Source organism: Neospora caninum, chromosome XII (genome assembly GCF_000208865.1).
Source record: "Neospora caninum Liverpool complete genome, chromosome XII".
NCBI lineage: Eukaryota > Apicomplexa > Conoidasida > Eucoccidiorida > Sarcocystidae > Neospora > Neospora caninum.
This window is the reverse complement of record NC_018398.1, coordinates 1,985,497-2,013,325: the sequence shown is the minus strand read 5'-3', so window position 1 is coordinate 2,013,325 and position 27,829 is coordinate 1,985,497. Positions and strand designations below refer to the sequence as shown.

Sequence of the window (27,829 nt, the reverse complement as noted above, 5' to 3'; positions counted from 1 at the left end):
CATGCAGCACGTGGTGCCGGATGGAGTGATGCCAGGAAGAAATTTATGCAGACGATACACAGCATCATACGGTTGGGAAATGCATCAAATGATTATGGTTCCGAAGGCAGAACTACCTCTCCTTTCTTCTTCCTCTGCCGAAGTACATTCCTCTCGAGTCTATCTGTTTACAAGTTCAGAAATGGTCGCCATAGCATCGCATTTGCGCGATTTCTGGTTCAAGCCTTGCTTCCAAGGAATTACATCATCCGACATCTACGGACATCGTAGCAAGACAACCACATGGCAATGGTGAGGCTGCAGCTCTTGTCAATTTTCTGCAAATGAAATGAAAGGGGAATCCCTTCTCCTTCGTAAAACAGGCCACAAAACGGCATGGTGCAGCAATCAAGGCACACGTACATATGTATAGATACAGGTACATCTACATAATTATATATATATATATATATATATATATATGCATTCATACGACAGTGGCAAACCAAAGTCCATCATTTCTTTGGGTCTCGTTAGTATTTTTTACAGCCGTTGTTAGTCTCCCTGGCAATCGTCTGCCGACGCCACTAAGCAACTATCTTTCACCACAGGTCTCTTCCGCTGCCCACTATCCTCATAGAGCATTACAGTAGCGACACTCTGGCTGATGAAACCTCCACCTAGCGCAATCCGTTAGAAATTCGCTCATCCCCATAAAACGAAAAAACACGAACATGCTCAACCAAGCATTGCTAACTTCCGGATGCGCACACCCCCTTGACGATTAAGACTGTTTCAATGGTTCATCTTGGCAATACCTCTACAGACTCAGTCAATAAGGAAAGCAACAAGATGGTCAGTGGGTATGAAACCGAGAAAGAACAAGGACTCCACGAAACATCAGTACACGTGACAACATAGTGTTGCAGTACCGAAAACGACTCGCTTCTTGACACTCTGTAGATAGCGCAGTTTTCGAGTAGCCCACAGGCGCACAACGACAGTCCTCATTGACGGCAGAAGTCTCAAAGAAAGTGTCTACATTATGATGTTTGGGGACTCGATGTACCACCCCAAGAGCTTCTTGAAACATAGACGCCAACCATCACATCAATGCCTGTATGGCTGAATATATGTGAGGACAAGTTTCGCTCCTCTTTGAGAGTGTGTAGTGCAGATAGGCACAAAACTTGGAAACTTATAATGGAGGAAAGTATTTCCTGTTTCTGTTGTTTCTTCCATACATCTCAAACAGGGGACGCGAAGACGGAGATATATTATTGTGCGGTAGAGCTTGCCGAACATCAGTGACCACCAAGTGCGGGGCAGAAAAGCGTGTCTCGTGTTTGGGCCTGCTTCGGCTATACATTGACATTACATTACCCGTCCGTTCGTCAACACCTGCTCACTTATTCTGCCGGTCACTAGCAGGCAAAGAGCAAGCAAGACTACAAAGCCTCTGCTGATTAGCCCCAGATACTGTTTGATGGTGGCCGCGCACCCGGAGGCGGAACCAGACTTGGAGAAGATGCCCATGCGCGATCGTCCATTGCTTCCAACGATGGGCGCATTCCTGGTCGTGCGAGATGCGGGGGTAGTTGCGAGTCGTCATCGTTTGCATATCCTCTGTTCCTTGAGTTAGAAATTCCTGCGGCGACAATACCGAGAAGGGCCAAACCCCCCACAACTCCCCCTGCAATAGCGGCAGTCGAGTATCCACCGGTGCTCTCTTGTCTTTCCTGCTCATCCGCTTTTTGCTTGTCAGTCCCACCCACTGGAAAACATTGGGAGTTTGCCCGGATTAACTGAACTGTGTATCCTTCTTTGCATCTACAGGTGTAAGTAGTAGTCCCGGCGACGCAAGCCTCCACCATATCCGAGCTCCCGCATGGATTTCCCACGCAGCTCGCTGGATCGGCACAGATCGGTTTCCCATCAGGCAACACTCTTTTGACGAACCCCGTATTGCACTCGCAATCATAGCCTTGTCCATCAGGAATGCAACTGCGCACGGCGTCCTCTGCCCCACAAGGATTAGTAGAACACTGATCTCCCGCGGCACATCCTTTTACACTCCCGCTGTATCTCATAACGTATCCTGGGTTGCAGCTACAATGATATGCGCCAGAGTCTAGGATTTCGCAGCTTTTCACTGCTTCTGGCGGGCCGCACTGAGAAATACACTCCTTTTCTGGGATGCACAACTTCTTGCCATTTTTAACGGCAATCGTGTATCGTGGTTTGCAAGTACACGCATATGACGAACCATCAGTTGTGCACTCGTCAACCGCCTCGCTACTGCCACACATCTGCAGAGTGCAGGGGTCTCCCCTCTGACACATGTTCTTTCCGTCTACAGGCACTTCAGTGTAACCCGTATTGCACAAACACCCGTAACTCGTGCCATGAGAGTAGCATTGCTTCACTGCCTCCTCTGAACCACACGGGTTATTGCGGCACAAGTCAGATCTGACGCACTTTTCCTTGCCATGAGTTTCTTGAACCTCAGAACCTTCCGCACACAAGCAAGAGTATCCGTCTTCCTTTGACTTGCAACTTTCGACTTGGTCCCGGGGTCCACAGGGATCGTCGTAACACCAGTTCTTCACGCACTTTTGGGAAATACCATCTGACAGGGTTGACAAATCAAATCCTGCCTTGCAGGTGCATCTATACCTTAATTTCGGCTCCTTCTCTGTTATGCACTCATGCACGGCTTCTTCGGAGCCACATGGTGATTCCGCGCACAGATCTATTTCCTCACACCTGCCATTCCGGGCTGCATACCCTTGCTTGCAAACACATTCGTACTCCTCATCGTGGTTCACGCACTTCTCAACCATGAACGGTGGTCCGCAAGGCTCTGCCAAGCAAAAGTCTGGCTTCTCCTTGCACGTCTGTTTGTCTTCAATGACAACGAGGTTGTGAGTTTCTGGGCACTCACACGTGTATCCATCATCCGTTCTGGTACAAGTCCCTGCGCCGCAGGGCTTATATTTGCAAAAGTCAATCTTACACGATTTACCATCACCCCAATATCCGTCGTTGCACTGGCAATACGCACCTCCATCGTCTCTGTTTGCATCTACACAACTGGCGTTCACATCACATTTTTCTTGGAATCGCTTACAATTGCATTTCCCGTAGCTGTACTCTATGTGGTAGATTAGATTTGAGCTGCACAAAGCCCAGTTGTCGTGGCACCAACTCCCACACGAGCCGTAAAAACATGCCGTCTTGCTACAGCAGAATCCCTCCGGACAATACATCCCTGTGCGTTCATTCTCCGAATACTTCCTGCTACCACATGCTTCAAAGCCTCTAGATATCCGACACAGCCACGAATTCTCATCTTCTGGGCCTGCAGGCTCACCGACACCGTTAAGAAGGGCAGCATGGGTATGCTGGAGATCCTGTCGGATCGCAGAGACCAAAATGCGGCCCGTCTCTTTGAGGACGGAGACCTGCACAACCATATGCCACGCAAAAAAACACCATATACGGCTAACCTTCATTCTGTCTCGAAAAAAGTCACGGAACGAGAGAGATCGCTATCAGATGATGAAAGAAACGGATCTGACTGAAGTGTGCGAAGCCTCCCGCCCATGAAACAGATGAGGAAATCCTGCATTTGTCACAACAGCTGCATTATTGGGCTGCACTGCATGGAAGGGGAAAAAAGCCCTTCCCCTTGTTCGCATAAAACCGTGGCCACAAAAACGGCATATGAAACAGATGAAACAAGCAAATCGGCGGTTCTCAGCGGAGTCGCCACAGATATGCGCTCGTGGCGTCGCTGCTCATCACTACGAATCGGTTGGGGTCACGGTTCGCCCTCGGATCAGTCCGATGGAGTTCGAAACAGCCAAACACCACTCGGGTGATTAACCGTTATCATTCCTGGAGTATACAAACGGAAACAATTCTTTACCATCAAACAACTGGGCCGCCTACAGTTTCGACGTAGCTAGCCGGTGGGCACCTAAGAAGAAAACGGTCTGTCGCTCCAGTCACAACTTGCAACTCGCTGCTGTTCACATCAGTCTCTGGGCGCAGCGTCAAGCCTCGGTACACTCCACGGACTGTTCTTCGCTTGTAACAGCAACTGAACTGCAGCACATCCACTACCGCTGCTTGGCGAGGGGAATAAACAATCCCAGACCATGCAAGCAGGATATATGCTGGTTGGGACGCTGCCCTACGTTTCGTGGTCACTCAGTTTACCGTTGGTGTCGCGCAATATCTTGTTGTATTTTCTTTACGCGTATCGATATCTGTAGGAATGTTTGCGACGCGGACCAGCAATATCGGCGAACACAGAGATTGGCTTACGATGGCCCTTTTCTCCCAGTAACTGAAAGCTTGATGTCGGAAAGGAATTGTTGGCCATTCGCTACGGCAGCGAGCTCTTTCCGTCGAGAAACAAGGGTTTCCAATTTTTTCATTTTGTAGCTAACGCTTCCTATGGGGACCGGTGCAGGCACTGGCCGTCTTCAATCACAATCTTAAGAGTTCGTCACATCTTCCATGCCGGTGTATGTGTACTGTGCCTCTACTACTGTCGAACGGGTCGCGTTGTACGATACTTGAGGCACGACGAACAATACGTGGATAAAAAGGGGCACTGTAAAGAAGGTAATACCCGTCACTTTCTGCTATCTCTGAATTCGTGCTGAAGCGGAGCTGCGCCAGTGTTACATGCGCTAATATTCAACGCTACGAAGAGCTGGCCGCTTCCAGTAGGGGCCCGCCCCAGAAAAGAGGCCAATTAAAGGCCATGTGCCATAGAAGGCCGTGATACTGTATTGCTAGGATGACCACTGCAATGGCAAGCAACGTTTTCATCCAGCAGAAGTGTAAAGAGCCGCCAAAAGTGGTCCTTGGTTTACCGGAAGCTCGGGATGCAGCCATACTGCGCAATGTGTCTCCACAGTGCGTGCTGAATGAGTCCTCGGCTTGCACAGCAGAAGCGGGGATGGCCCGTGGCCAAAGACTACCATTGCTACGAGGGCTACAACCCATCAGCTTGCACTGGCCGCGGAGGAGACAAAGGACCGGTTGTGTGGATGGCGAGAATCGCCAAGCAATAGACAACATCGTGTTTGAAGTCATTCATTCAACAATAGGCGAGACTTTAAACATATTTGTCATGCCCTCACACTCGTGACGTGTTTCTCTGGCAGATTTGTGCCTGGGCCTCTCCTCAAGATGTGGAAGTTTTAAGTACAGGCGTCTAAAAGTTCCCAGTACATGTGGGTTATGCCGCAGATCAGTAGGGAAACGGATGACGATGATGTTGACCCGTTCAGTGGAACACGTGTTTCAGTCAGTCTCGTTAACACACATTCGACTGTCATTGTTTTGCCTCATCGGTCAGAATGTGCTCACCGAGCCATGTGTGTGTTGGCGGGGGGTGAGGGAGATTACACTGCCCTCAACATTTGCACAGAAAAGAAGATATCCCTACGGAGGAACGTTGTACTCACGGAAGGTGAAGACGCACGATTTGCTTTCGACCCACGATAAGGAACTCATATGGTGTTGGATGATCTTCCAAAGAGTTGCAGTCGGCAATTCTTTCTGGAGCGTCGGCTGCCGTGGCCCGTAATCCGGCACCGGGCAACGGCGGCAGCCACCCGCCTATTCAACCGTGCATTGTCAGCCCTACGCCCAGATTGTCCCCAGATACTGAGCATGGCACCACGCTCCAGTCAATACATACCTTCGAAATCGTGGGCATACAATGGATCGTTGGGGTTTGGTGATGGCTTGGACTTCACCAAATAAACCACAGCAAACAGGCAAAGGCATCCGCCGATGCCACCGATCACGTACCACTGGGTCATATCTGTGTCACTAGCGACGCACGTCGGTGCTGATTCGGAACCAGTCTTCTGCGCTCCCTGTGCACACTCGCAAGTGTAGCCGGCGTCAGTGGCAGTACATGATAGCACATACTTCGACGATCCGCAGGGATTGCTTACACAGGGATCTGTTTTCTGGCACGTTTCTCCCTGGTCCGTAGTTACCGGTTCATAGCCTGGCTGACATGTGCACGAATATGTTGTTGCTCCCGTCACGAGACAAGCAGCCACTGCCTCTGTTCCGCCACATGGGTTAGAAGAACATGGCGTAGTTGTCGATTTGATTCGCTGGCATCTTGGGCCTGCATTTGTTGTGACTGACTGATACCCAGTCTGACAAATGCACGCGTAATACTGCCCGTTAGGCCTGCATTCTTTCACCGCATCCTTGGTTCCACATGGGCTGGTGTCACAGGCATCTTTTCTTTGGCACGTTGCTTTGTTGCCAGTTGTTACTTCCACGTAACCTCCTTCACACGAACAACTGTAAGTGTACGAACTAGCATTTGGGATGCAGTTGCCATGGGGTCCGCATGGGTTTCCGTTGCAGAGTGAAATAGAAAGGGCGCCCTTCGACTCTGCCTTTATCTGAGCGAGGGATCCCTGGTGATTCCAAGCAGCGGGTCCAAGACCCGTGGCTGGGAACACACCCTCTGGAGCAGGCACTACGCACCCGTACAGAGAGACAATGACACCAACAAGGCCGAAACTAGCTCGATGAAGCGGGAGGCCAAAGGAAACCCTCATTGCTAGGAGAATTGACTCGACACATTAGCCACCGTCGCCTCATTTCAAACAGCGCAACACATGTTGTGCATCGCTCGCCGTCACCGCTAGGCGGCGGTAGTTCAAGCGACAGCCGGCAGGTGTAGCATCGATAGATCCCACGGCCACAGCATGGACGAGTAAGCTACGCAGAAATCGGGACAAAAGTACTACATCTCATTGATTCGAAACGTGTCCTGGTGCCAAATGACGGGATGTCCTTTTTGAGGCGTTATTGTTGCTGCGCATGCGGCCGAATCAAGCAGGTCGTTGGTTTGCCCGACACACGCGGAACGCCGATTGCTTGCGCTGCGGAACAGAGCTGATGCCCTCACGCGAAGTTGGTGAGCAGGCCGGACGCCGTCGCTCGTCATCGCAAGGAACGAACGACGCCGACGATCGAATACGTCCTTTCAGGAAACAGAAGCGTCCCTTTATTATATTATCCGGTACGCGTTTTTCTTTTGAGAAGTTCTGTGCCATGATCTGGCGGCTTTTGGTTGTCCCTGGGAGGTTACCAGACAGTTTCGGCTGGTAGCTTCCGGCACAACGCAACCGCCGTCGCCGACCAGCGGCTCCGCCAGCTGTACAACTGGAAAACGTGCCGTTTGTCTGTACCTGCTCGTTGCGGTAGAATTCTTTGCTAGGTGTCTTACGTTCCACAGGTAGGCGCCCCCTGTGCCGTGTCTTTGGAAGAATGAGAAGTTAATTTTTCATAGTAGCGCTTACACAAGTTCGCAGGTAAAAAGAGCAACAAACCACCCGAGACTACAGAAACAGCTGGAAGGGTCGCCGTTCTGCTGGTGCTGTTGACCGGCTGTATATTGTACACACAAACCAGGCGACGCAGCGGACACAGTGACTTGCCGAGTTTTGAATAAAAACCCGCATATGCGGTGTTCCAGCTAGGGACGAGGGAGCAATAGTGGCCACATGTCAGTGCTGATACAACTTCAAGGCAAAGGTACGCAAATGTTGCAATTTTGAGCGAACGTGACGATGTTCACTATTGTGGTCTCCTTGCTGATTTTGGTCTGTACGGAATACTTGGGTTTACCTGCGTAAACGGCAGTGGATTTGGACCCGTTCTCGAAACCATGCTACCTCAATAAAACTTGAATCGGGGAAAAAGAGACATCCAAGATCAAAACTAGTAGGCCAGCTCGCCGTTGCCATGGGTACGATCCACGTAGAAAGTATCTTATCCGTCCAGGTGTGGATGTTACACTTGAGAGCGTTGCCCAGTGATGTCCTCATTAAAACGTAGAAGTACGGAACTGCACGCGTCGCAGCTGGGATATCGAGGCTCACATACACGTATGAAACTGAGTTGAGCCCCACACCCGAGACGGTGGTGACAGGCAGGTCGTTTTACCGCCCGCGCACAGTTAATCACTTCCCTGACAGGAAAAAAAGAGACTGACATTGGAAGACCGCGAGGGAAGGAAGATTGGTATGCTCGAGCTGAGGCGACTGACACACGCGTCGCGCACACTTCATTTATGGATGAGAGGGCGCCTGAGGAGCCACTCCGAATTTCAACAACGCATCACAGTTGACCAGTTTGATAGGCGCGAATGATGGTCAGCGATGTCGTCTCGAGGCATTGAGGCCAACCTTGGGTTTAAACTCTTTGCCTCTCCCTTCAGTCTGGCCACTGCTAGTCTCTTCCGAAACCGGTTTTGGCCCGTCAGGGTTGATTCCTCCTCCGACAATATGTCCAAGCACGCGAGCTCAATAGACAGCATTATAGTGCCACTCCCGAGTACTTGCATGCCTTCGGACCTCCACTGGCATTGCGCCATCACTCATTGGTTGAGGCGTTCAAGCGTCGACCAGCTTGTAGCGGTACTTGGTCCTTTTCATCCCACCCCTTTGTTGTGATCTGTGGGACTCCGTCAATTTCTTATATCCAGAGGAAACCAGGCACAACAGGCGTAAAATTAAATCAAGCGTTTACCCTTTTTGTCAGACAATCAATTCCTCCCCAGAACCTCTTCGGGAAAAAGCAATTGCACACTCGGTAGGACGGGCACTAAACCGGAGTGTTCAATCTTCAGGCTGTTCCTGGCTTCTTCTTCCTCTCGCTGCTGCAACCCTCCGTTGCCATTGGTGATACACATACAAACTTAGAATTGAAAGAACGATGACCCCGAGCACTGAGCTTATGGCGATTATCCATGGCACAGGGTTTCTGTTGATGCAATGCGGCTGATGAATTGTTCCGACAAGAACGGCGCCATCTTGGCAGGTGCATGTATACCCAGAGTCCGTTGGTCTGCATTCCTTGACCAAGTGGGCAGCCCCACAAGGTTCTGTGTCACAGATGCTGTGTTCGACACACTTCGGTTCGCCGGACTCCCGAGTGAACTTGTAGCCGACGTTGCAAAGACACTCGTACGATTCACCAGTATCTCTGCATGCCTGTACAGCCTCTTCCGGGCCACAGGGAGAAGTAGAACATCGTGATGAGAATTTGTGGCATAGCTTGCGTCCATTAAGTTCGGAGAGGCTATAGCCTTCTTGGCACAAGCATGAGTAAGAACCGTTAGTACCGGGGCGGCATTCTTTTACTGCCGTTTCAGGCCCACAGGGCTCCCCTTCACATTTGTCGCACCTGGGGGCCGGCGAAGTAATGAGGAGGTAGCCGGGGTCACACGTGCATGTGTATCCAACAGTGGTTTCTCGATCAGGAACACATGTCCCGTGAGTTCCGCACGGGTTTTCTCCCTCACAATAAGTAGGCGCGCAAGTTAGTCCATTGCCCTTGAACCCCTTGGCACACCTGCAGTAAACACCACTGCCGGCAGTAGCGCTGTCCACACACGATGCATGCTCGTCACAGTAGTAGTGTTGGTCTTCACAGGTACAGGTTGGGATTTCGAAACCGATCAACGGTTTTTCATATCCGTTGCAGTCAGTTGAGCAAAGAGGAGACGCGCTGTCAGGGCTTTGTACGCAGCACTGACCCGGGAGACAGTACAGTGGAACCCCTGACTTCTCGCTATATCCGCATGTCTCGCCGAGGTTAACGAATTTGCACGTCAACGGATTCGTCTGAGAGGAAGATGTCTGCTCCGATTCTGTCTTTGGTGTCGTTGCAGGTGCCAGCGCAGACCCATCAGCATCTGCCGCGGAACCGTTGTTCGTAGTGACTGCGGTTTTCGGACCATCGTGCGCTGTCGCCTGCTCTCCAGGCTCATCGTGTTCTCCAGCTGATAGCACCGCCTTTTCACGGTTACCTGTAGGCTCTAGTGAGCGAAGTGACAGTTCGAAGGGCGCAATGTTGAGTGCCGAAGCCAGCAGAGCCAACGCCTGCGTAAGAGAGATAAAAGCGAGGAGGGGACCCAAGTGGGCATGACGATATCTGACCCGCCCGTCACTGCGGAGCCGATCCATAATTACCAGCTCCCTACCTTTCCTCCAGACAATGGCGTTTCTCGAACACCCGATAGGCACACAGCATGCGCCGCACATGATGGCCCTCTGGCTGGTTCTCGCAGCGGGAACGATTGGCACCGCCCCCGAGAGTTTCGTGTGGCGTCCAGCCATCCACTGTGCTCCGTCCTTCTAGAACTTTATAACGGTTGTAGGGATGGAAGCTTTCGCGCTGGCGAAGCAACCAGAAGACACCGCGTACGTTCTAAGCCAAGTCCCCGGGGAGGCAACGGAAGGCTCGAGTCTCCACACAGCATTCGGGAGCACAACAGAACCGACTGCGGACAAATTCCTTTTCTTCGTGGACGGGAACATAGTTTTTCGATGGAAAGGAAGAGAGGACGGGAGGACTACTGGTAGAGCAAGATACTCGCTATCCGTATATATCGTGCCTAGCGAAGGCCGTCATTACTCCGAAGACCTGTACCGTGTTTAGCACACAACCCGGTGGACAGCTGCAGCAGGCACCGCCACGAGTCGTGTTGACGCGCGGGGGTCTCCGCCGAGACACGGACACTCTGTTGGCAGGACAGCGCCTCGATACGGCACTGCGCCGGCAGCCAGTAGCGTGTATCGAAACTCTCGTATCTACGCACCGTGGTGCGCAATTAGGCTGCTCACAGGGAAAGAAAAAGTTCTGGTCAGCACCGATCAGAAACGCGGGTCTACGTGGTAGTTTTAATTGTGCTCACTTCTGTCACGGGGGGCACAGGAGGAGGTGGGACTGCAGTTCTTGATGGCGTATACTTCGATACGGGTCTCCTACGACCCTGCCGCTCTCCGTACGAGGCCGGCCGCGCCGTCCGCACGCCCCTCGGCGAGAGCGGCAAGACACACTTTCCGGCCCGTACTACGGGCATAGTTCCATTGCAACTAAAATGAAGGTTAACGCCCGGGTAGCCATAGCGCGCGAGTAAAAATGAAGGAATAGGTTGTTCTTCCGCTTGATCCAGAAGATGGACTTCGAACAACGCACCCCCCCCGTTGTGTCATCGTGGAACAGACACCGTTGTCCACAGGCACGGCCCCTGTTGTCGGTCACGGCATTGTCGAGTGGACTGCATCCACAGGGAGAGGAATTCACGACTGGCGTTCCTCATATCTTCGAGAGTCTAGATTTTCCTTGAAAATGAAGAAAAGGTGCGCTTGGGGACACACGGGTTTCATCGGTCGGGGAGGTAGGAACGCACAACAAGCGGTTGCAGTACGCCAGCGGCGGATGCGAGTGTCTACATATTCTTCTGTGTATACCGAAGCCATACACCTTTCCGAGACCATTCTCAATGTGCCTCGAGTCACCTTTCAGCAATAATGCCACGTCTTCTCTAGTCCCTTCCTCAGCATCTGAGGAAACTGCAGGGAGCTGGCCGTACAGAGAGCCCTTGCGAATTGAGGAGTATACTCTGTTGCTATGCAGACGGCAGGAAGTCCCCACTTCGTAAGAATGAACAGGAGAATGTACTACACAAAACCGTGGCCCTTTTCGAATCCATCTGCCTCTCTCCATGAGTGTCAATGTGCTTATGTGGAAGTCTAACGGATTTACTCGCATTCTTGTTGACCGGGAAGGAGTGCTACTTGCAGTGCCAGTATGTGCTGCTGTAAGGGTGCTGGGAGCAGGGACTGACGATAGGGGCGTGTGTGATGGGGTAACGAAATCCGTAGAGAAACGTTCGGGTCAAAAGCCGTACAGAGGAAACCATGTTAGAACTGCATTGTAGCGGTTCATAGAGGTTGCAATGACGACCCAGTAACGGACAGTTGCCCCCTCTCATGCACGCTTCGATTCATACCAGAGTTACGAGCACGGTTACACTCTCCAGCCCCAATTTTACAGTCAACGAGTTAGCATCGCGACATAAGCACTACCCCACCGTGCAGCAGGGAGATTACCAAAGTGAGTATCATGGTAATAGTGCCGTCACCCGTCGGAGATCGGAGAGAAACAATGGGAGGATCCAGGCTGCATTGGGAGAGCCGCATGTGCTTTGCAACGAAAGGCTTTATAATGATCTCTAGCAGCGGACACCGGCTGAAGGTGAACGTTCCTGGTTCGACAAAATGCCCATCAGACGTTTACACACTGAACGTGGGACTTCAAGTTTTGGCGGTTGTCACGGAAAGCAGTCCGACTCTGTCCAAGGAGGGTTTGAAACGTGCTGCGCATGGACCTCATCGACTAGTGCTGAGGAGGCTAGTTGAAGGCAAAACAGATATACATTCTTGGGTGCGTCGTCACGGAGTCATCCTGACATAACCTCGCTGTCATTCGTAGGAAACTCGCCACGCCCGCTCCAACCGGAAGTTACTACCCACCACTTTCTTCATCATCTGGACGCGAAAGCAGTAGGTGTCACTAAGTTTGACCTGTATTACATCACGGCCCCTGTAGGGCACCTGCAGTCTGTTGGGGCTTCTTTTGACCTGACGCTGAGCGTTTCCAAATTCTCTGTTCGTGTCTAGCAGTTCCTCAGTCCCTTCCTCGTTCCGTGGCGCATACCGATCGCAGGCTCCCGCAACAAGAACGTCCACCTCTGCTGTATGAGAGCAGCGAATGCTTCTGTTCGTTGCTGCCCTACGGCAAGAGTTCCTGAGCATGTAGAGCAGGGGGCTTTTCCATGAGAAAAGTGTTTCTGTTTCTAGTTGATCCTTTCAACGCTCCTTCCGTTGCAAATTCTGTGGCAGTGTGCCGCGGCCCCATTGTCCTGCTTGCTTAAGTTTACGGTTCTGTACTTCGTGCCATCAAGGAGCCGTCCGATACCATTTCTTAGCGCAATGACCACGGACTGAGGCATGCGATGAGCTCTTCAAAGGTGTGCCTGAAGCCCCTTTTGACTGAAGGTGTTTCCGCAAAGCACAACTCGGGCAATTTCGTCCAGGCTCTGACAAGAGAGAGCATACCAGAGCATACCCTCCAGCGCAGAACCGCTGCACAAAAGTAAAATATTCGCACGAAGGAGGACTACCGGACGTTCTAAGCGGCGGCGCCGTTTTGCGCATGGGCATCCAACTACAAAGCAGCGTCCACAACATCTGATGAGATAAAATGCAGGCATGTACTCATCGCCGATGCTGCAGGATCGAATGGCACATACCTGCCGCGAGGCAGCACCGTATCTTAGACAGACACATGATACTGCTCGTCATGCCCTCTGACGAGGACTCACACTTGTTTCCACAGTCCACTCGGCAGACACGCACGAGAAGTATCTGTGCTTTTTCCCAGGATGGAAAATGTTCGGGGCAATTGCCCTTGCGCGACCGTCTCGTACTGCTGTAGCGGACCAGTGGGCCGGGAACCACGTGGCAAACTGATTGCGCGCAACCTGCCAGTCTCACTGGGCGTGGGTGTCTTGTTTTTTCCTGCACGTCCCTGCAACAGACTCATGGTTTTCGTAGTTCCTGCATGCTTTGTATCAGTCCGTTTTCTGTACTTTACAGATTCATGCTGAAACTCATGACCGGCGTCATGCCAAGATTGTCACGTCTTCCTGGCTGCAGGCGGATTCCGCTTTGTTAGCTTCGCTAGCCGTGGCCGGGGTCGAATTCCCCGGGGGGAGCTTCATTGAGTTTGCATTTACGCGAACGATCTACATTTTTTCTGGTCTGTCTATCGATTGTTCCTAATAAGCATATACTGAAGGGATGACTTAGCAACATGTTTGGACCATCATAATGCGACGTCTCTTTTTCGTTTCTTTTCCACGCTTAAGCATGTGCATCTGAGTACCGCTCGGAGGCCAGCACGTGCATTCTAAAAAGTCGGTGGAGAAAATTGTCACGAAACACTTTCCTTGTGTTGGGGATCCAGAGGAGTTTCGCGTTTCGAAATACGACCTCAGCTTCCGTGGACGCCGCTGATGTTGCAACTTTTCTGTTGCGGTGGATCATGGGCATTCAATCGCAGACAACCGCATTACCGGCGTGTCATTTTATTGGGCTTCCCATTTCGAAAGAACAACCCTGTGGTACACCCGTCCTAATTGTCTCTGTGGCCCACGGTGAATACGAAAACTGGCGGAAGAAATCACCGTTCAAATCCTTCTTTTCTCTGAAGCCTGGGATTTGCGGCGCATGACCTGTGGATTAGTGATGGGCATTTATCGCCAAATCTCTCGGATGGTGCGCTCCAGAGGCCAGCTCGACTGTAGGTAGCAGGACGCCTGCACTCGAGACCTCTTTGTTTCTACTCAACCGTGTATCGGCATTGTTCTTCATTTTGTTTTTGAAATCTGAAGACGATGGATGGTCCTTACTATGCGTACGGGAATGTGTTGACCACGTCACACCAAGCGACGATGAATAACGCGGAAAAACCGTTGGAACCTGCTACAATTCTTTCTCAATATGTGCCAAGAGCCTTCACAACACCTACCCGTCCTCGTGCGAGCCTCATCACTGCGGAAGAATTAGAGTCATATCTTCACCTTAAACAGCCCCTTCAGGCATACCTGCAGAGCGCTGGCTTGGATTCCGAGGCTTCCTCACTGCAGGTATACTTGTAACCGTACGGAGACGGCTTTTATCACATGTATTTTTTCTGTTTTAATGCGCATTTCCGAACTCTGTCCGTGCCCATTCTCACGGTGTCAGCAGTCGTGTTCCTCATGCGGCCGCCGGTTGGTGTGTGTCCACCAGACCCCTGGGCTGCCGCCCTCTCTAGCTCGTTTCTGGTCTTCGGGAGAAGTCAGACGGCTCTTCTTGTGCTGTGTGCCTTGTCAAGGCGCCACACCTCGTATGGTGGCAGTGAAGTACACAGACTGATAAATACGAGCATCTCAGAAGCAGTTTTCTCTTGCTTTCAATACGAGTGGTAACAGTAATCCATATATTACGTCATCCCTTTCCGTCGGGAGACTGTGATCCACCCCTGGTATCACCACTAGACAGTGCACATTTTTTCTGTTACCTGGCAGCAGACCCTATTCAAATGAGGCTAGGCACGTGGCATGTGGCCTCCGCTGCCAAAAGCCGTGGCAATGCGCCTGCTCGTGCCTCTCCTGTGTTTCTGCCGTGCAGCTCCAGGACTTTGCGCCAAGCAGCAAGCACATGTTGCATTCTTCTGGTGGTGTCATTGCGCCAACTCCCGCTGCCAAGAAAGATGAAACTACTAAGAAACAAAAAAGACACAGGAGCTTCTGTTGTTGCAGGGTGCATGATGAGTGAGCTTCTCCTGTACGAAAGTTTGACCGCATCCAACCTAATATGTCTTTTCTTCTGTCTTGCCGAGCTGCACGGAAATATGCTTCTGGGGTAGCCCGGCAGCTGCAGACTGCTTCACTGCTCTCTATTCTCGTAGTTTGTCCGGTCTTTTTGATTGCCCATTCTCCAACTGCGAAGGCCTTCAATGCAGTGCAACGCCGAAAGTAGTGCTAGCGTCGTCTGAGTGTATACGAGTTCCCTTGCAGCGCGCCTCCCTGATCCACGAGAGCACTGCACAACTGTTGTGGAGCAGATGACCCCTCAGAGGTGTCAACATCACTAGAGTGTCGGCTAATGGTTTCAAATTAGTGTGTGTAAGAATAGGAAGGGGATGATCTGTTCAAGGAATTCGTAGAGATGACTCTCTTATTAGGGCATCGCGGCTGTGGCGTTGTGAGCAGCACACACGCATGCGCCACTACATACAACTATTCAGGATACAAAGAGCAGCCACATTTAGCTCGTGCAGAAAATGCGGTATTTCCTGCGGTAGAGTACACACAGGTTCTCTCTAGCTATCTCAAACAAATATCTATTCAACTATATACCGTAATAGTCCAGGGTGTACCAGTTCTGCGCCATACTATGAGCGATACGCAAGTGAAAAAGGACATCAAGCCCGCAACTGTAGATCGCGTTCGAGAGACACTGGCGTGGGTATTTGCTTCAGAAAATTGACATTTGTGCTTTGCTTTTGATATGGCAAAGCCGGACCCCGAAAGCGTTTGTTTATTCTATACCTTTAAAGTCCGCGAAAACAATGGAGATTTGAAAAGCAAATATTCCGGAACACTCTCATTGTAGCGATGGAAAAGCACAACTAGGAAGGAAGAGACAGAGAAGAAGTGACTCGAATGCGAGAGAGGCATACAATTACGCGCTCCAGTCATGTCTTCATAAAAATGCATATCATTTCTTTCTTCCTGTATGCCCTAGAAAACGTGACGGTCCCCCTTTCTCACTGTGTCGCACGGAAATCACCGTTCGCCCCCATGCCTTTCCGTGCTTCTCGAATCCGCTTGAACTTAAGTTGTCTATCTGTTCCTCTGTCCCTTGGGAGGGGCGGGGGGAGAGACAATATGCCGTTTTCTACCTCGAAGCGCTCTAGAACCTAGCAGAGAAAAAGTGTACCCTCATTATGCCTGCAGTGCCTTGGGTCTTACGTCTTCATCTTTAACCAGGCGAACAACAATCTGAGGCGCAGGCGCTGTGGGGACAGGGCCCTTCTCGTAGAGATACGAAATGCCGATCGCCAGCTGGTTGCCGCTGGGGTTGAACGACAACGCTGCCACACTGCGACACACGCAACAGGTTTGACGGAAGAAAGTAGCGCACCTGCCTCGTTGAAGCCCCAGAGAGAGTCGTCGCGCACTCACACAGAAGTGTAACTGTGACAACCCATATGCTTGACATGCGTAAAAACTGCATGCTTTATTTATATGTACGTTGGCTGGTCCCTGTTCCCTGAGGGAGTCTGTGCAAACGGCCCTATAGGTGTGGACAGACACGGCACCTGGGGATGGTTTCAGACTGCATAGACAGAGAGATCAGGACAGGAAACCTAGAACGTGCATATACCCATTCGTATGTCCCCTCAGACACAACTCGAAATGTTCACTTGATAGCAAACAAAGGAGCTTCGGGCCAGTTGAAAAAAGAGCCTTTGGAAAACTAGAATGCTGGAACTCGCCGTGCTTGTCCTACCTTGTGGGGAAAGCAGGGAGACGCCAGAGTCGCTTTTTGCTTTGGCCGTCCCACACGGAGACGCCTCCATCAGACCCTCCCGTGGCGAACGTGCCATACCTTGAAGCAACAAACACAGAACAAGGAGACACTCATGATGGACGAGCACCATTCCTTGCTTCACCAGAGGGGAAGCACCACGAGGAACCACACCACTGCAACGGGAATCTCCACTTGATTTCCACGAGGTGTCCCCGCTGAAAGAGCAGACAGAAAAACGCGAGAAAGGCTGCAACCCACATAAAAAACGAAAATCCATTTGTTTGAAACCACACAGGACTGCGCCACGCTTCTCACCGTCCACTCTCCGGTCCACGGTTGCTATCTACCTTCCCCAAAGGTTCTCTTCACAACCAGCCCCTGTTTGCACGCCAGATTATCTCATCGCTTTCCTCTGTGTCGCTGTTTATCTTTTTCAGACACGCATACACACGGCGCGGATTGCTCAGACCCCGCGGCGCCTGTGCATCTTTCGGCAAACGTTTGGACTTCAGCTCCTAGTCTTTCGAGCCCGCAGAAAGGGTGGTTCTTGTGCACGCACGACCGAGAGGCAACGAGAGAATTCTGGCCCGAAGCAGAGACGCGAAGCAACTAGAATTAGGAGCCTACTGCGGATGGAAGGACAAGGCGTTGACGGGACAAGCAACTTCTCCCGCTCCCTCTGCAAACGATAGGACAGCGACCAGCAAAAAACATTCGCAATCGCGCCGCTGGGAAAATGGATAAAACGGATTTTCGCAGGAAACAGACTGCGATGAGACGGCCTTGGGTTACCAGTGTTTTCCACACAAAACCAGTTATCAGATCGGGCATACTCTGGGGCAGCAGCTCTCACATGTCGAGCTATCTACGGATAGCCATACGCATGCACACCCGCGTACGCAGACATGAATGTGCATACGAAAGCAGGACCCGAGACACAAGGGACAAGAAACGAAATCTGCTCCAGACGGGCGCCCGACGGCGCGCCCTCCTTGACCCCGTCGATGGACAGATCCTCGCGGGTCTGCATTCTCTGGCGTACGCTCGAGAGCACGAGGACTGAATCTTCGGGAAGTTATCCTCCGACCCTCCAATTCTGTTTCACGCACTGCGACTCTAAACACACTTCGTATACCTTTCAGTCGGTGGCACTTGAACGCATATTTCTTGGACTGGACCTCGGGGTTCTGCACACAGAACAACCGGAAGACAATCCAGTAAAGAAAATTGATCTGCCTGCCGGAACACGCGCGTCGAGACGAGGTCCCACCCGATTCCAGGAATGCATAAATTTAACACCCCCCCGGATCACGAGAAGGCCGTCCGGTGAAGAAACGACTGAGAGACGCGTGTGCCGCGTCGCATAGGTCTAGGAACTCTCTGCAGAGCCATGCGAATCAAACCGGCGTGTGCTGCCTGAGGCGGTGTCTCTGGAAGCAAGTGCAGAAAAAAAAGGGGGAGCGCACTCACCATATCAAAATACTCCCACGCCACACGGCCTTCAATCGACGCCGCCGCGAAACCCGTGCCGTTCGGAAAGCACCGAAGACACCGAATTTGGTATTTCAGAATTTGGCTGTACAGACACACCGAGCAGCCGCCGTTGGATGAGGAGCACACGCGTCTCTCTATGAAGACGCATGTAGATCCACAAGCACACAGGCAGCTCGAGACATTGAAAAATCGACACGGAAAGACGCGTAAAACATATGTCTCACACGCGGAAAAAACACACGCATGTTCGTGGGTGGAGCTTTGCTGCACACATATGACCCTGGGCACCTTTGGCTTCGATGAAGCTGGCGACATTACCCGTCACAGAGAAAGTGGATTCCTTCTTTCCGCGAGCACCAGAAAACGCTCGCCGGCGTGCATCTCTCAGTGGTGACCTGAAGAGAGAGGTTCTGCCACGCGCGTGTTCGATTTATCTCCTCTTTCCGACTAAAGAGAAACTCCCCACAGCCTGGCCAGATGTTTGCTTACTCGCGGTAGTCTGGCGAGGCCAGTCCTTGAGGGCCTTGACGCAAGTCGTAAATGTAGGTCTGAAAACAAACCCAGAGACCTTGAGCGCACGACTATCCTGTTCTGTTCCACGCCGTCTGCAGCAAGAGCTGCCACTCGCAGCTTACGAAACCTTTGATTCCGGCAAAGCGGTCAAATCCGTTCCCCACTCCGTGGACCTACGCGCTTCTTTGAATCTGCAACGACTAAATACGCGTCGCCGTTGTCCATTGCAAACGCCTTGCCGTGTAGCCGACCCTCGCCAACCGGAGTCGTCTGGTGCATGCGCGGATCCCACGCCTTCACGGCCCCGTCCCAGCCGGCGGTGTAGACGAGATCTGAACAGAGGATCGAGATATGGAGGAAGCGGAGACGGCGGCGGAGATGCATGCACGGTCCAAGGTTGGGAGCGCCGACCCCGCGACGATCTTTTCTCTGGACCCAACAAACATCAATCGCGTGCACCCTTCTCTGTCTAGGTCTTTCGCGGGACGTTTTGCGAGCTTACGTGCTGGCGCGTGAAATCTGCAGTGCTTGACTGCGCCGGCGTGACACCCGAGAGAGACAACTTTCTCCGACTGCAGGTCGACCAGGGACACGTGTTTGTCGAGTCCGCCCACGACGACTTTTGCGGAATCCAAGAAGCACGCGTCCAAGAGAGGCATATCGAACTCGAACTTCTGCAGCTGTTCGTTCGCATCCACGTCGTAGATCCGCAGGGTCTACACACAGGCGGGGCAAAACCAAGACAAGCTCTCGTTCAAACCCCGATATGCGACAGTGAAGAGGACACCAGTTGCGAGATGTAGACATCGGCGTTTTGTGGGGGAGTACACCGCCCCACTGAACCCGACACCAACATGAAACCCATTCTCAGCACACACACACACAACACACACTGCTAGCACACCCATCCAGAGCGACAGACGCTTCACCCTTCTGAGGTGTACACATGCGAATCGTGTGCTCAAATGCGTAGATGCATACTCACGCACGTTTTCAACGTGAGCCTTTCCTTATCCGAAAGGTAATGGAAACTTTATCGTCTCAAACACTGAACCAGTACCAGGAATTTCCTGCAGAAAAGTGGAGATGGGCACCGTGACATGCGCCACGGCGTCTGCGCGGCGTGCGGGTTGCATTTCAGAAAGGCGTCGTCTCGTTATTTCCACGTTTAACACAGCAACACTCTCGCTCCCATCTCCCTCTAAAGCGCTGTTGATCTCCCGTTCCATGAACGTTTTTTGCGGAAGAAACTGTTCCAAACGCTCGAATTAAATGCCCACAAACCTTCCCCCAGCCAATGTAGACATGTGTGGAGCTACAGACTGCATGTGAGATGGTCCCCTCGCGTTTCTCCCAACCTAAACAAAGCCCCCAGGGCCAGCTCTCCGGAGTTTGCAACGTCGCCATGGGAAACAAAACCCAGTTCAGGCTTTCCCGAATGTTCCCATCCTTCTTTGCCCGAAGAGATCCAGTTTTCACTCTTCGCCTTTTCACTTTGGACTTCTGCCCGGCTTCTCTCTCCTAGCCCGTACACGTCCCGGTGTCCCGTGCACATCTCTCAACATTCAGAGCCGCCTGGAGACACAACTCTCGCAGGCATGTGGCGGAATGTTCCGTGGCAACCTGCAGACTGCCCGCCATGCCATGGCTTCGATTTCGTTCCCAGCGTTCGCCACGAATCCATTTCCGCAGTTCAGGTGTCTTCTCACCTTGTCCCACGCTGTGGCCGCCAGGATGCTCTTTCCGTGGTTGGGGGCGTAGCAGAGGGAGGAGATGCTGTCTCGCGGCTCGTGCCGCAGGTCTATCGACATCTCTGAGACGAGGGGAAACGGAATTCAAACCTCGAACGGGGTCGGGGATCTGCGCCTTCGGCTTCTTTCAGGCACGCAGAGGCAGATCTGTGTTGGCGACGCGTGGCCACAAAAAAGGGAAACTTCCGAGGACGGGGCTCGGATATCGCGAGGAAACCGGTAGCCCGTGCTCCACGCGAAGCCTGGAATATACACCGGCGTGCATGCGCCAAAACAAGTGAGATTCCCTTCGTTATCCAGTTTGGGGTGGCCCGCGAGTCGACGGGAGACACCGCCTCCCAGGCTTGGGAACGGGGCGAATAGACTGCGGGCGGGAAGCCTTTGGAAACAGCAAGGAGACAGGAAAGAGAAAAGCGCGAAAAGACTTCTACAGAGCAAAGACCGGTGCAAAACACGAAACCAGACGGCGAGGCGGGGAAGCGCAAGGTAACAAACGGCTGCCGATTAGACAGAGGCTGCCGCCACGAGACGTCCCGGGCCAGAACGGAAAACAGTGGAAGAAGAGCGGGAAGGAAGCAGCGGAAAAACCGGTCAGAGCGGCTGCAGGACAAGACGAGAAAGGAGAGGCAAAAGCGACGAGAGGCGTGTCCTTTCTGCGGATGCAAACGAGCAGGTGTTCAGGAGAGGCCGGGCAGAGTGTCTTTGTACGGCAAGTGTGAAGCAGTCGCTTTCTCTAGCTCAGACACTGCAACCGGACTGGAGCCTCCCTCTCTGAGCGTCTGAGCGACAGGATAGAAACGCCGGACTGGAAGCTATCGCAAAGAGAGAGGATCCGAGTAGAGCCGAAATGTTGAGAAGCACCAAGAAAAACAGGTGTACAGCTTCGCCGAGAAAGAGTTTCAGAAGCCGAATCAGCGCATGTGCACAAACAGCGCCAAGTGCCGACACATGCAACTTGCGTCTTTTCGCGCTCGTGACGCCTCCCGCGTTCTCGGGCAGCAATCGAGGGCGTTGCCCGCCACCCGTGCGCTAGCAGAGATATCCTCTTTGAGAGAATCCGAAAGACGCAGGAGGAAAAAGCGCGGGGATAAGCGTGTCCCCGCCTCACCTGGGACGACGCCAGAGAGCAGTTCTTGGTCTTTGTCTCTGGGTTCGCGCATTTCTCGCGATTCCCCAATCTTTCCCGTCCGATGTGCGTTTCTTGTGGAGTCGCGCTCGGCGCCAGCTCTCTGCACATGCCGCACCAGAGCGAGAGAAGAGACTATGGAGCTTTGTCTGGGCCTTTCTCTCTCTCAGCCTGTGCAGTGAGGGCTTCCTCGCTGCGCAAACACCATATGTGGGGTGGGCGACGGCGTCGATTGCATGCGCACAGACTCCTCGCGCGCGTCGCGGCGATGACGCCGCCGTCATCCCGAGCGCTGTCCTCCAGGGGGAAGAAGGAGGCGACATGAAACCGGCGGGCGCGCAATGTGCGAGAAACCCTTTTCGCGCTGCGCCGTAAATGTCTCTCTGGCCGGCTCCGTCGTCTCGCTGCCGCACTGCTCTTCGCGCTTCCTTTGCAGAGATCACGCTGTCCTTCTGTTCCTTCTTTTTCTGCTGTGTGGCAGTGTCGCCTGGAGTTTTCCACCCCTTCCGTTTTCTCGCGACAACATGGGTATTTCCCGCGACAGGCGGCACAAGCACCGCCGCACAGGTGGGCGGTTCCCCGTTCACCAGAAAAAGAGAAAGTTTGAACTCGGCAGGCCGCCTGCCATGACCAAGTTGGGTGCGAAGCGGGTCCGACCCGTCCGTTGCCGCGGAGGAAACATGAAATACCGAGCTCTCCGCCTCGACACTGGCAACTACTCCTGGTCATCGCAAAGTAAGTTTCTGAAAAAATCCCGAAACTGCGTCACGTGGCGCGCCCAGAGAGGACGGCCACACGCGGCTGTGCATGTCCCTGGCAAAGCGTGTGGGGGTAAAGCAAAGGCACAGAAAGACACTTTCCCCGAGATTCCCTGTCCTCTCCTGCGTTTTCCGAACGCAATTTCGGCGGAAGCCTCCCCTGATCTCCCTCCATCTGCGCCGCGCCGCGCTCGCCCGCAAAGATGGTGTGGGATAGTGGCAGAAACGGCAAGAGGCACCACGGAGCCCGGACTAGAAAAAGGGAGACTCTTCACACTCTTTTCAACTTTTTCTGGAAGCGACGATCCCGTGATGGTGCCTCTCAAAGCGCGGCTTCGCGCTTTTCGGCATGCAGACCAGCGCACAGGGCCCGACGGAATCAGACGGCTCCGGAGGAAACAGAGAGGCCCCGGAACCAGGAAACTCGTGACGAGGCTGCGTGTCGCCGTGGTCTGAGACGTTCTGTGCATCAGACGGAGGGAAGGTTTCCTCTGGGCGTCTGTGTGTCTCCCGTGGCCAACTCTTGACCGATATGCCAGGAGCTTTGCACCGGTTGAGATGGCATGCGTTGAGTCGGAAACGGAAAGGATGCTCCGTCGAGTGCTTGAGAGTGACAGGGATTTGCCGGAAATGGCCTTTCTCTTGTTCTGCCGAAAGAGCCGATCCGTCATTTGCGCACGTGTGGTCACGGAACGCTCCAGGGAGAGGCGGAAACCCTCAGCTTGTTTTCCTGCGTCCTAGTTCGTCTCGTCTCCACGTGGAAGGTTTGCGGCTGTGTCACCCTCCTCTCTTCTTCTCGGTGCCCAATCGTATTCGCTTCTTCTCTTCGTGGACCCACATGGCCTTCACGAAGGTCTCTGGCTTGTCTCGCTGTCCTACATGTAGCTGCGATATCACCTGCAGTCTCGATTTTGTGGGAGACGCGTGGACGCGTTTTCTGGTGTGTTTTTGTCGGCGGCCACAGGATGACTCTTGAATTAAGGGGTTTGTCAGAGGTCCTTTGGGCCCTTGAAGAAACAACTTCAAATCCAATTGTTACTGCTGAACACGGACCGCCTGCGTGTGAACTTCCTCGCCCCGTGGTGTTTTGTCGCTGTTGTGCAAGACGTCTCGTGATCTGTATCTCCTCGCCCCCTGCCGTGACTCTCTCCTTTTCCGCGTCGGGAGGAATACATGTGCTCTTGTGTTTTTCTTTATATATCTGTGGGCGTCTTTCGAGCAGTGTGTACCCGTTTGCGCTCTCTGAGTCGGTTTTTGTTTTTCAGAAATCGCGAAGAAGACTCGTCTGTTGGGCGTCGTGTACAATGCGTCCAACAACGAGCTTGTCCGCACAAACACCCTGGTGAAGAACTCCATCGTCGCCATCGACGCCACGCCCTTCAAGGCTTGGTAAGCGAATAAGAAATTTTCTCAACTATGTGGTATATCTTTGGAGACGAGACTCAGAACGCGATCGGACGACACACCAAAAGTGCTTCTGTGTGTTTAATGCCAGAAACGGTACGCACCGCAAACGCCTGTTGCAGAGGGTTGAAAGACATGTGTCCAAGAGTTTGCCTGTTGAGCCTTCGGGTCTTCTGAGACCGTGCTGGAGAGAGAACTCGGTCGTTGGCGTTGAAGCGAGGGGAATCTTGTTGGGGACGAAGCACAGGCGCTTCGTTGAGGTGTCCGTTGCGGTGTATTTGTACGGATCCGTTTCTGCGCTCAACCGTCCTGCATCTTGCCGTGGCCTGGCTGTCACGCGATTCTATGCATCTGGTGTTTGCGCGTCTCGGGTCAAGCGAGGAAGAAAAGCGAGCGATCCAAGGATGACAATGTTGTTCAGAAGAGGCCACAGGGCCTCCTGCTTCTGTTGAAAACAACAACATCTTACGCTGGAATTACCGTCTGAAGAACCGGTCGCTCAGCAGTCCGTCGTTTCCCTCCGGAACCTTTCGTTGGTCGTGCTCGTGTCTGGTGAACGAAGGAGACGTGGTTTTCCGAGGGGAGCGCTCCCTGCTTGTGCCTGGTCTCAGTCGCGCGTTTCTCTTCGGGAAGCGGTGTCTCCTCCCGCTTCTCTCCGCAGGGACGCTGTCAACTCGGGACAAAAAACACAAAACGTGTGGGATGTGGATGCTGTTTGCGCTCGCAAGTCCGCTCGCGAAAAGGATGAGAAAATCGTGTGTTCTTTCCGAGGGGAGGTCGAGGTTCTCAACCTCACTTCCTCGGTGCGGAAAAGACATGATCGCTTTGCTGGAATTACCGACTGATCGAGAGCCTCTCTGTTGTTCCTCTGCCTCGTTTTCCTGCGTTTTTTTTTGTGGCTGTATCTCATGAAAAGTGCATGTAGCCAGAGGCCCCGGCGCGCCGCGCGCTTTGTGCATCTGTATTTTTGGAGGGCTGCGCAGGTGTACGGAGAGAGCGATGTGTCTGCGTGACGCTCGGGTTGATGTGTTCGTAGGTTCCGCTCGTTTTACGGCATGGACTTGGGAAAGAAGAAGGCCGGCCAGGAAGAAGAAGGAAGCGGAAAAGTCTCGAAGCACACTCTCTGCCTCCAGAGCAAGCATCGCCAGCAGGGCGTGCCGAAGCTTGACCCTCTTCTTGAGGAACAGTTCAACACGGGACGCCTGCTCGCGTGCATCAGCTCTCGTCCCGGCCAGTCTGGCCGCGCCGATGGATATATCCTCGAGGTGAGTCGCGACAGGCTTTTGCTCTGGGGGAGGAAGCGAAGGCCGCTTTCTCTGTCCGGACCGCTTGCGTCACGTGGCGCCTCTCCGCGTAGCCTCACCGCGCCTGTTTCGCTTTCCACGGGCTCTGCGTGAGGTGTCGAGGGGGGGGGGGTTGTAAGGCTCTTTGTAGTTTCGCCAAGGCAGCGCACCTGATTGGAGTTTCTGCGGTTTTCATGGATCGCCCGCGACTGTGGAGCCACTTTGGAGAAATTTTCCAAACAAGTGCTGCCAACAGCAAGACATTCCGCGAGATTCTGCGGGGCGCGTCTTGTGTGTACCGCTGTGTCGACGTCCCTTCACAACTCGCGACAGTTTTTGCATATGCTGTGGCTGGAAACGAAGTGAAACCCGCAAACTTCTGCCGATGCACACGTATTCGGTGAAGAGCACCCACAAGCCTACACGGATCTACGATATGTACAGGCGCGTGCATGCATGAAGTCGGCGCCAGCTGTCGAATGAGGCACTAGAGACTGTTTTGGACTGTGCGAGGCTCCGCTCTCTTCTGCGTCGGGACTCGAGGTTTCTGGAGTGCACCGACAGTCCGGAAGATGCCGTTCTTACGTCTTTTGGGGCGCATGCAGACATGTGCCGGAGTCTCCTGTTATTTTGTTCTCAGGGTGAGGAGCTGATGTTCTACAAGCGTAAGATGGACAAGAAGAAGCACAAGTAAACGACACAAGGAAGATAGGAAAGAGCGCGAAACGGAAGACCAGTCTCCTGCGCGGGAAGAAGAGAACGCTGTTGAAACCGTCGCGTTCGTTTCTTTGGACTACAAAGAACTTTTTTCTGTCGGGAAAGTGTCTGTTTCTGCATGCGTCTACCCGCTTCTTGTCTCTGTCTATTTTCTCTAGTCATCCCCTCTCTGGCGGAACAACCACGAAAACTCCAATTTTCTCTGTCGTTCGTACTAACCTCTGAAGCGAGAGCTCGCCAAAGTCAGACTGACAGCGATCGTGATCTGGTGACACCGAAACGGTAACGCCCAGCTTAGGGGCTCCTTTCACCAGGAAGAAATCGAGATGTAAAAAGGGAAGTTTAGCCTTCTATGCTAGAAGGAACTATCGAGTTATGCAGTCGTCCTCGTACGCTACAGAGCCGCAAGCATTCGATTCACGGAAGCCGGCGTGGACACACATTGCCAGAGATGGGGAAGGGAAACGAACGGTGGAAGAAGGGATACCCAGTCACTTCGCAGTTCGATGCGCAAGAATAGAACAAGCTCTGGAGGCTGACAAGGAAACATATGCACACAAACATGCGCATGCACTCACAAAAGTAAATATCCATATATATATATATATATATACATACATATGTCTGGACCTAGAACACGGGCTAACACCGTAATTTAGTCTGGAACCGTTGCTAAAAGACTCGAGCGCCAGGCCGGAAAATGTATAATGCGGCGACACAGGATGCTCTAGAATCCTCGGAACTGTAAATCCAAAACACTTGACGTCATCCTGCGTGCTGGACCCGCACCTGTGTTTTGTCGGTTCGTCTCTTGTCTCTCACTCTGCACAAGAGATCACCGTCCCCGTACATTATTTCTTTTCTCATCTCCCGCTTTCAAAGCCAATCTAGCGTTGGATCAGAACAACGTACACCTCACACTTGACTGAACACTGAAGCTCTCTTCTGTTTGCGCGCCTGGCCGTCACTGTCTCTGAGCAACGAAGGCATATTTCGACTTGCCTGGGTGTTCCAATTTTTTCTTATCTTGGCAACGGGGCTGCCCTTAGCAGCGTGGATTCCTCGATAAGAACTCCCACTGGCAACGTGCAGGGAGAAGCGACTCTGAAACGCACAGATGCTTAGCGTAGACCTTCATTTACTTTGTCCTCTCTGTTCACAGTAGAGGCGCCGTTCGTTTCACCGTTAGGTCGCGGTTTCCCTCAAAGCACGCGCGGCAAAACAGGCACGATCGACGAAATGGAGGCACAGCATGAACACCTGAACGATTCTGGATACCGCCACGAGTCCGTTTTGTGGAAACAGCTATGGACCCAGAAAGTCTCAGCGAAAGCACCACATGGCTTCTCCACCGCTTTGGGGTTCGAAGTCCACGCAGGATTACGAGCTGTACAAGAAGGCCGATGTGCTTGTTGCAGATCGTGTCCACCGGGGCTGTGCCGCATTCATTTGTGCAAGACTCGAACGGAGATGTGGCGGATTCAACACGGGCCGAGTTGGAGTGCTTCGCGGGAGCGGAGTTGCGCTGAATTTTGAATGGCTTCCATGGGGGTGGGAAAATCGTGACGGTGGGTTGGAGCACCTGTAGGCGAGGTGTATTTTAGAAATGCAGCGACGCGTGCAGAAACGCGGCAGCGTCCTCGACGGTTGGAAAACGTGTGCCGTCGATTCAGTTCCGTTGCAGTCTGAAGAATATTTCCACTTCCTTCACAGACAACAGCCGGTGGTCACATATCAGTTTTCGGGTCGATGGGGAGTGCGAGAGATCTGAAACTGACTTGGGTTCAGTCCGCGTTATTGTACCAAGCGT

At 52.7% G+C, this 27,829-nt stretch overlaps 6 protein-coding genes across 6 annotated transcripts; 2 read left to right on the top strand and 4 right to left on the bottom strand.

Annotated features, from left to right (window-relative positions):
• Nucleotides 1–1,445: 1,445 nt before the first annotated feature.
• NCLIV_062770 (uncharacterized protein) lies at nt 1,446–3,494 on the bottom strand (the record flags this gene model as incomplete). The annotated part of the gene is made up of 1 exon (XM_003885828.1): nt 1,446–3,494. The coding sequence occupies one exon, from the start codon at nt 3,492–3,494 to the stop codon at nt 1,446–1,448; it is 2,049 nt and encodes a 682-aa protein (XP_003885877.1).
• Nucleotides 3,495–5,690: 2,196 nt separating this feature from the next.
• On the bottom strand, nt 5,691–6,590 carry NCLIV_062760 (uncharacterized protein; the record flags this gene model as incomplete). The annotated part of the gene is made up of 1 exon (XM_003885827.1): nt 5,691–6,590. The coding sequence occupies one exon, from the start codon at nt 6,588–6,590 to the stop codon at nt 5,691–5,693; it is 900 nt and encodes a 299-aa protein (XP_003885876.1).
• A 2,067-nt stretch (nt 6,591–8,657) lies between these two features.
• Nucleotides 8,658–10,160, bottom strand: NCLIV_062750 (EGF-like domain-containing protein, related; the record flags this gene model as incomplete). Its single annotated transcript, XM_003885826.1, has 1 exon — nt 8,658–10,160. One exon carries the CDS (start codon nt 10,158–10,160, stop codon nt 8,658–8,660), a length of 1,503 nt encoding a protein of 500 aa, XP_003885875.1.
• A 4,127-nt stretch (nt 10,161–14,287) lies between these two features.
• Nucleotides 14,288–15,212, top strand: NCLIV_062740 (hypothetical protein; the record flags this gene model as incomplete). Its single annotated transcript, XM_003885825.1, has 2 exons — nt 14,288–14,539; nt 15,066–15,212. 2 exons carry the CDS (start codon nt 14,288–14,290, stop codon nt 15,210–15,212), a joined length of 399 nt encoding a protein of 132 aa, XP_003885874.1.
• A 1,172-nt stretch (nt 15,213–16,384) lies between these two features.
• NCLIV_062730 (hypothetical protein) lies at nt 16,385–20,791 on the bottom strand (the record flags this gene model as incomplete). Its single annotated transcript, XM_003885824.1, has 9 exons — nt 16,385–16,541; nt 16,953–17,051; nt 17,601–17,652; nt 18,109–18,160; nt 18,444–18,549; nt 18,957–19,015; nt 19,158–19,312; nt 19,483–19,696; nt 20,690–20,791. 9 exons carry the CDS (start codon nt 20,789–20,791, stop codon nt 16,385–16,387), a joined length of 996 nt encoding a protein of 331 aa, XP_003885873.1.
• A 1,590-nt stretch (nt 20,792–22,381) lies between these two features.
• On the top strand, nt 22,382–25,996 carry NCLIV_062720 (hypothetical protein; the record flags this gene model as incomplete). Its single annotated transcript, XM_003885823.1, has 4 exons — nt 22,382–22,592; nt 23,881–24,004; nt 25,056–25,284; nt 25,943–25,996. The coding sequence occupies 4 exons, from the start codon at nt 22,382–22,384 to the stop codon at nt 25,994–25,996; spliced, it is 618 nt and encodes a 205-aa protein (XP_003885872.1).
• Nucleotides 25,997–27,829: the final 1,833 nt, after the last annotated feature.